Here is a 9,160-nt window from a genome sequence, read left to right as displayed (position 1 = left end):
GCAACCGAGCTAGAGTTCCAAAATTTTGGTCTGTTGTTTTAATTTTTATTTACACGGTCTAAATTTTCTTCAACTTAGTGCCAAATCCATTTCTTTGCAAAATATTAGCAAGAAGTCGTCCAAAGGACATCTAAAATGCCGACTATGACGATGGCAACATAAAGAGGTGGATTTCATATAAAATGAAAGTCAAATACCTAGAAATTCCTATTTCTCTGTGTTCTTCTTTTGTTACTTCTTCTTCGTAACTGAATATAAATAAAATAAATTGGAGGCAATAGGGAAAATAAATCTGGAAAGGAAACGGCCGACCCTCAACATCGCAATTAAAAAATGACATAAAATAACAGTCGACAAATTTAAGTCAAGGGTGGAGCACTAGCATTTTCTTATTGTTTTCACATCCAATGACGCAACAAAACGTAGACAAGTCATGTAACGCTGGAAAAAAAAACTTCCCTTCCTGCATTCCAAATATTAATTATTTTGAAAATTTTAATTTAGTTTAGAATATTAAGGGCCCGTTTTGCCATAAGAAATTTTTTACTTTTTCGAATTTTTTTTTTTTACTTTTTTTTCGAAATTAGTGTTTGTCCATGAAAATTTCAAATTTCACCTTGAAATTGAATTTTGAAATTTTTCGAAAATTTGAAAACTCCAAAATTTGTTTTTCAAAAAAATTTACTTCAAATCACTCACAAAAATTCAAAAACAGTTCTAGATTGTATTCATGTCCAAACACAGCTCTAATTTTCAAATATTATTTTCACTTTAAAAAAAATCACTTTTATTCTGGAACTTTACAATTCTTATGTCCAAACCACCGCTAAGTATTTAGAGAAATAAGGAATCATATTTACTCCACTTATTTTTTCTATTTTTTTAAGTGTTAACAGACTTTTTACGGGAGAGGAAAAAGAAATTAAACAAATTCTAATGATTTGGTATTTGTATGAAGATCTTATAAGACAGATAATAAGGATAAAATTATCATATTACCTAATAAGCCCTGAATTAATTGATAGTTTAAAATTAGAAACCCAAAAAATTGTGTACAAACCAAAAGGCTTCGGGGTGCTAGATACATTGAGCGTAGACATATTCCTCTAACTCTGATGTTTTAATATATTTACGATTTACGAATATGTAAAAAGCATATAATATGGGTAAGATCGTAACAGGACCTAATAAGCTCCTGAATTAATTAATTAATGGTTCAAAAATTAGAAACCCAAAAAACAAAAACAAAAATGAAGGACGCTAGATACATTGAACCTGGACATACTCATTATGGGGCTATATAGGGCTCCTGTAACTTAACAATATTCCTCACAAACTAATCACCAATTTGCATTTCTGTTTCTATTGCCTCAGTTTTAATAGTAGCAATTTTTTTTATAGTTCCACCATTTTCTCAACTACTATTCCTTTCAACATGTTTTCGACAATTGCTGTGCCTTCCAACCAAACAAAGCCTCATCACCGTGACATCTCCGCCGTGCCGGAGAGCGAGGTGCTCAGAAGAAGAAATGAGGAGTTGGAGAATGAATTAAAAAAGAGCATTGAGAGAGAAGAGAAAATGAAGCAGGAATTGCACAAAACATGGGAAAGGCTGAGGGTGGCGGAGGAGGCTGAGGAGCGACTTTGCTCCCAGCTCGGTGAACTTGAGGCCGAGGCTGTAGATCAGGCTCGGACTTACAGGACACGTGTCGTCCAGTTGATGGATCAACTCTCTCTGGCACAAAAACTTGTCGAATCAGCTTCCGCTACCGCTCCCGATTCCCAATGATTGTAGGAGAAATTGGCAGCTCATGCCTGTAACGTTATGCACCTAAGCCTTGGCTATTCGTTTTCAGTTTTCTGGTGTGTGGGTGTTTAATTTCTTCATCACTGATTTTTTTTTATTTTCCGATTGACATAGATAGCCCTTTATTTTATTCATTTGATGTTTGATATATGGCTGTTGTGTATTGGTGGCGGCCTGTTTGTATTGTGGGGTTGGTTTTTGGCTCCATGTAAATGACGATATGTAAGATTAGGAACTCAGATTTGTGGTGTATTGTATATTGACCTTTTTTTCCTTTTTCTTTTTATTTTTCCGAGGTGTTATGGTGATTTTTGTGTTCATTTAGATTATGTTGTTTTCTCTTGATCTATATTCTTCTATAATTTCTTTCATGTCCTCAATTCTGCAAAAAATGGCAAAAGGTAATATCCAGTGCGGAAAAGGTCTGTATTGCCAAATCAATAATTTCACCTCTTAATTGGTCCCTAGGGCTATGAGTTGTGACAGGAAAGGCGGAGAGTAACACGACATCATGTCATCTTTCAATTTACTGTTAGGTTAAAATGTGCTAAAGGAAATGCGCTGAAACGGACAGACCGTGAGAGTTAAAAAAGGAAGAAACTTAAAAAAAAGAATTATCTTGTATTGGAATGAACTTTCATAATCCTTAGTATGGGTGTACGACCAAAATCGACAAACCGCACCAACCCGATAATTCGAGGCAAACCGAGAAGAAAAAAATTCGACTATGGTTTGGTTTGATTTGGTTTGGTGTTGGAAAAAAAAACCGACCATAATTGGTTTGGTTTGGTTTTAACTAAAGAAAGTCAAACCGAAACTAAACCAATCCGATATTACATATATAGAAATTTTAGATATATTTAATATATAAATATACTTATTGTGATGTAATTTATAAATATTTTTAAAAAAAAATCATAATTTTATCTTTTAAGGTATTATTTCAAGGTTGAACTTAGAACTTTTGAATGTTCCAATAAGTTTTATAGTCATTAATATTAGTAAATTAAATAAGAGAATTTTTCATAAAGCACCATCTTTTAGGCCTAAATAGCCATTTATAGATACAATTTGCTATATTACGTGTTATAGATATCATTTATGTTTTTATACAATGTATTTCATGTATTTAAGATGTTGTATTCAATAATACAACAAAAAAATAGGCGTAACAACAGGAATGCCAGCTAATGTAGATATGTATTTACCTGTATTTAAGTGTATTTAACCTTAAATGTAGTAACGTAGCTGCGCAATATCTGAAAGGTTAAACGGAAGGAAATCAAATCACACGATTCTCTCCTAATTTTACTCAACTCAAATAATCCATCATTAATCCGTATTCTGCACTAAGAAAGAAACCCAGAAACGTGAAAAAAAAAAAACTAAAATACAGAGCAACAGCTGATCGATTTTCTTCCATTCTCTTCTCCTCCTTTTCGATTGATACAAATTATATACAAGCGAAAGTATAACTACTCCATACATATGGCATGTTTAACAAATTTGTTGCGTCATTCTGACAAGTGGAGCGATGAGGGCAATTACATCGACTTTTCAATTGAGGGAATACTGATAACGGAGTATGCCTCCTTTAATAATCTGGTTGCTTCAATTTCTAATCAAATGGGCATCGATTTGAGCTCAAAGATGATTAAAATACAATACAAAGTAGAGGAAAATTCCACGCCAATGAAAATACACAATGATATGGGTTACAGAGTATATGTAGAATTGAAAAGGAGAACAGAGAATTTGGGATGTATCCTTTATGCATAACAGCTATCGAAAAAGATCTTATATCCGGAGGCAGTTTAAATCAAGGGGATATTGTGCTAATAGATGAAGCAGTTCAAAGGTGCGAGTCTGATACAGATGATACAATGGCTCTAGATATTTTCAATTCAGGTGAAGCGATCGGAGTGTTCGAAATCCACAAAGATTTGATAATTTCAAGAACTGATCAAAAGTAGGTTTTTGCTGGACAAGTTTATAAGAATAAGGCTACATTGAAAGAGGTGATGGAGAATTATGCTATAGCTCAAAGGTTTCAATTCCGGATTGACAGGTCTAATGCTGTAAGGTTTGTACGTATTCAAAAAAAAATTCCATTGAATTTTCAATCACTAGATGGTGCTGTAAGTATTACTTTTTGCATTTATGTGTATTTGTGTATTCTCAACATCGTGATCACATTTGAAGTAAACATGTGTGTGTTAAGGGTCCTTAAATACATGTATCGAAATGTATGTTACTAATATAAAAAGACAACAGTGGTGTTTGGAGACTTGCCATGTTGCGATATTTCAATTTTCAGAAAAGTTCCATTATTTTTCTCTAAGCTGAACTGCTGGAGGAACAAATACTAAGAGCAAGAAAGCTTTTTGGGTTACTGAAGGCGGTAGTAACATAGACTTCCCAGTGCTAAAGTAAATAAATTCTGTACATCTTATGAAGAAATGGCTTCTCATTCTCTTTAGGTTCTATTCAATGTGTCTTTTCTGTTAAGGCCATGTGATTGCTATATGAATTTTCACAAAAATTTTCATACTCGTTTTACTGATACATATGATATTTTATGTTACTGATATAAAAACATAACAGTGACTCTAATATAATGTAGAATGGTTAATTGTTTGCAGCTATGCATTGTTATGTATTTCAGAAGATTGTCAATGAAGGTTTAAGGCTTCAAGCATTAACAAATCAGAACTATTCAAGGTGAGGGAATTTAATGATAACCATACATGTCCGCTGAAGGACAAGGTGTATGAGCAGCGGCAGGCTAGTAGCAGCCTTATCGGTGGTATGATAAAACCTAAGCTTACAAACCATAAGAGGAAATACACGCCAAGGAATATTATTGATGATATAAAATCAGATTTAGGTGTGGATGTTCGCTATATGTTGGCGTGGAGGGCTAAAGAAAAGGCAATAATTTCCTCGAAGAAGTTAGAAAGATGTTTGGATGTTGGAATTGTAGTAACCGCAAAGAAGCTACACATACATACACGACTCTTGGGAAAAAATACCAGGAGATGCTGACTTTGAATGAGGGATTGTCTACACGTATGACTGTAAGTTATATTTTAATGTAATTGCTTGATATATCTTAATTGTTTTCTGAATTAACGAAATGAATACAACTGAATAAAATTAGTTTTAATTATTAATACAGTCTGGCATGTTTTTAATACATATGAATACGTATATTCTAAAAATCATGAAAGACAGATTTTTCCATACATCTGTGTTAATTTAACTAAAAACTGGATGGCTACACTTTTGGAATACATCAGAATACAAGGAACAAAGTTGTATGTCAAAGAAACTTTAATGCTTAATGTGAATATATATGATTCTAGTGGATCTGTTTGCATAATCTTGCATAAAGCAGGAACATGAGAGTTTCTATAGTTTCATTACATTATATGTAATGTTTGCATCATGGATACAATATATGATGTATTCGTATATATGCAAATATTTCAGTTGTGTGTAACTTATTAATTCAGCAATATACATTTGTTAATGCTCAAAAACTTATATTTCTATTTTAAAATATAGGTGGTACCATCAACTGAATACTTACATACGGTTAACGATGGTGGGAGGAACTACACGGTATGCTTGTTAGAGAGAAAATGTGTTTGTGGGAGGTTCCAAGTTGATGAATTGCTATGCCCACATGCTTGGGCTGTATTGGAGAGCAAGTTTCTAATGCCAGAAGAATATTGCTCTAACTATTACAAACCAAATACAATTGTAATGACATACGGTGTGCCAGTGATCCCGCTACCAGACAGAAATGACTGGAATATACCACAACATGTTGCAGATGAGGTTGTACTACCTCCCAAATGGAAAAGACCTCCTGGAAGGCCAAAAAAGAAGCGAGATAAAACTTTAAGTGAATTGCTACAGCCAAAAAATCAACATTCATGTAGCATATGTGGTCAGGGAGGACATAACAAGCGAACTTGTAGAAATGCTCCCCGTAATAAATAGTTTACAATTTGACATGTATTGGTGCTTGAACGATTTGTCAATGACATTGTCAAGTATTATATTCTGAAATGGTTTGCGTGAATTTTTTTCTGAAACATATCGTTGAAGTATTTTTATACAGTAAATGTTTTATGAAATATATAGTTGAGTATAACTGAGTATAGATGATTAATTAGCGTAAATATGACTGCATAAATATTATAATAATTGACTACGTACAACCTGTGGAATACAAATGAAATGACGTTATATAATATGTATTTTCTGAACTTGAAAGGTATATGTGAATATATGCTGCTGAATACAACTGAATACCTCTTAATTTGACAGCTAAATACAGTTGAATATACCTTGAATACACTGACTAATACAACTAAATACAACTGAAATTAACAGCTAAATATAGTCGAATACAACTGAATACAACATAATAATATACTTAAATACAACTGAAAACAGAAAGAATGAATACATCTGAATTAATTCTGCTTACTACAACTGAGTATATCTGCGTTTAACAGCTAAATACAGTTGAATACATCTGAACCCAGAAAGAGATACAACTGAGTTCTTTTATAAACAACTTTCTTTGACAGTAACATGTTTATTGCATACAACATGTGCAAGCAAAGTTAGTTTGCATTAATACATACTTGACTCCTGTAAGATAAATATCTATCAACAGATCAAATGCGTCTATACCCCAATGATATTCAGAATAGCACCCACTCTCTACTAAGTCAAAATGTAGCCTTGGTATAGTTGCACTATTCTTCTCAGATGAAAAAAATAAAGGTGTGTATGAAATACAACAAAGATATCTTCAAGGCATCACCATCATTGTAGGGACCCCATTTCTTGCCATCGAAGCATTGTATCAAATGTTTCTTCTTTACAATATTAGCACCCCCAAAGTAAGTCTCAATAAGCCGGTTAGGAGTAGTTGCACTAAACTCAAAATCTTCATCTTTACCTACACATTTGAGGCCAGTCACAAGCCGCAAACTCCCTTAATGTGAAATGTAATTCAGTACTATTGACGTGTACTGCAAATACATTGTTAGGAGTGCCGTCTAACTGGAGAGCCATGAAGCATCTGAAGAGTTGATGTTGAACATCACAACGCTTCATTTGAAGAATGATCCAAAGCATGTATTGTCGAATTGTTGGTACTGAACGAGAGTAAGCTTATCTTTTAGCTGGGAGACTATATCAGTGTTAGTGTAAGCACTAATATGGGGTGCTAATTTTGGCTGGTGTTTCACAAAAAAATTAATTCCCTACAATTAACAATAAAAGATACATGTTAATACAGTTGAATAAATTGCAAACACTTAAAGAATACTAAATATAGTGACAAGGCTAAATATGAATACATATGAATACAAGTAAAACTTAAATTAAAATTGAACAGTTAGAAACTACCAAAATACACATGAATACATATAGATACCATATAAAAAACAGAATACAGTATACCAAAAAGTACAAAAATACAACCCGATACATATGAATACAACATCATACATGTGAAAAGGATTGAATACAATATACCAAATCTTGACATGCTTGATTTTAATAAAAATGCAAAGCAAGTGATCAAGAAATTCCTAATAGCGAGTTGTTCTGCAATTTTTCTATCATAGAGCAGCTAACTAAAGATTCCTTAAAACCAATCCTTCTCAATTGCACAGGTAATTCTCTTGGAAAGCTATTACATAATAAGTAAAGAATACTTTGTATAAGGCAAGAAGTTAAGAGTACAAAGTTAGCAACAATCGTCCACTCACAAAGTGAGGTTTCTTTCCCAGTAAATGCAGATGTCTACAATATGTTTCAGGAGCTAATACAACTATCGTTATTAATTGCTTAGCAGACGAAAAATTTATGAGTTTAATCTAGGTAGAATATCCAAAAGAAACCTTCATGGTCCATATAGCTTTAAAATTCTGAAAGCAACCAGCTGATTATCAAAAATATTGACCAGGACACGATGCTATACACATATAGGGTGCCAAACTAATTACACTATCAAATCTCATTCTGGTTTGGCAAGACTAGGCCTTTCTGATGGACAAAGTCATGTCTCAACAACGGCATGTTCAATAGCTCCACTGGACTAAATATCTCTACATGTGTTCATAGTATTTGACGAGTTAAGATGGCACATAAAATAGAATACACATGAATACATATAGATACTATAGAAGAAACAGAATACAGTATACCAAAAAGTAAAAAAATACAACAAGATACATATGAATACAACATCATACATGTAAAAAGAATTGAATACAGTATACCAAAATGTACAAAAATACAGTCAGATACATATGAATACAACATCATACATGTATAAGATTTAATACATTATACATAAAGTACAAAAATACAACTACTTACATATGAATACAACATCATATGATTGAATACTTATGAATACAAATAAGTTTATTTGAATGCATATTGATACAAATAGCAACTACCTTTTGGATTTGTGAATCTTTCATAGGTTTTTTCCTCTTTGAGCCAACTGGATTTTTGGTTTCTTTTGAAGATTTATCAACTTCGACTTCTTTCAACTTGCCATTGTGTAATTTAGTTCTTCTCTCATCAACTGCGGATGCTGATAAACCTGCAAAATCTGACTCCGCTTGAGTTATTTGCAACGAGAAAGAGGGCCCATCAAAATTGAGAATTTTGGTGGGTATACCTCTGGGTACTCTGTTGAGTGGCGTTGAATCCGTCATTGGAGAGAAAACTCAAAGATTCCTGATGATTAACAATACAAATGGTTAGTGTTTCAGAAATTTGTGTAAAATCGATATAGAAATTAGAGAAACAAAATAATGACAAAGCAATTTTGAAGAAGATACATTACCATGAGTGTAAAAATCGGAAATAGAAGAGTGAATCCCTGATGATTTTGAACTTTGTTTTGATAATGGCGGAGAAATAGAGATTTAGGGTGATTTTGAACTTTGTTTTGATAATGACGGAGAAACGTGTGTTTGTGGAGAAGATGGTAAAGCGTATGGAAGAAGAGAGAGAAGCTGGTCAGCGGAGATATACGGTAATTAGGTGAGAGAAAAATACAAAAAGGGGAGAGAAAAAATATTTTGTAGCATATATGATGCCTTAATTGTAGGATGGTGCTATATTTAGATTTTTTGCTATAAACTATAAAAAGGTATTTATAGGATGTAATATTTTAAAATGGTATTTATTTAATATAAATAGGGTACTAAAGTATTCTATAGGTTGTAAAATTTCCATTAAATAATGCTAACAAAAGCCCAAACCAAAATTAAATCAATACTAATGCTAACAAAAGACATTCAATTC

At 32.8% G+C, this 9,160-nt stretch overlaps 1 protein-coding gene across 1 annotated transcript; it reads right to left on the bottom strand.

The window, feature by feature from the left end:
• Positions 1-6,351: 6,351 nt before the first annotated feature.
• On the bottom strand, positions 6,352-8,884 carry LOC142181507 (uncharacterized). The gene is made up of 4 exons (XM_075254411.1): positions 8,697-8,884; positions 8,529-8,587; positions 8,302-8,450; positions 6,352-7,095 (listed from the first exon to the last, which is right to left on the bottom strand). The coding sequence occupies exons 2-4, from the start codon at positions 8,563-8,565 to the stop codon at positions 6,943-6,945; spliced, it is 339 nt and encodes a 112-aa protein (XP_075110512.1). The 5' UTR covers positions 8,566-8,587; positions 8,697-8,884; the 3' UTR covers positions 6,352-6,942.
• Positions 8,885-9,160: the final 276 nt, after the last annotated feature.

Source organism: Nicotiana tabacum, chromosome 6 (assembly GCF_000715075.1).
Source record: "Nicotiana tabacum cultivar K326 chromosome 6, ASM71507v2, whole genome shotgun sequence".
NCBI classification, from domain to species: Eukaryota; Viridiplantae; Streptophyta; class Magnoliopsida; order Solanales; family Solanaceae; genus Nicotiana; species Nicotiana tabacum.
Note: the sequence above shows the minus strand (reverse complement) of the source record. Positions and strands in the feature narration are given on the sequence as shown.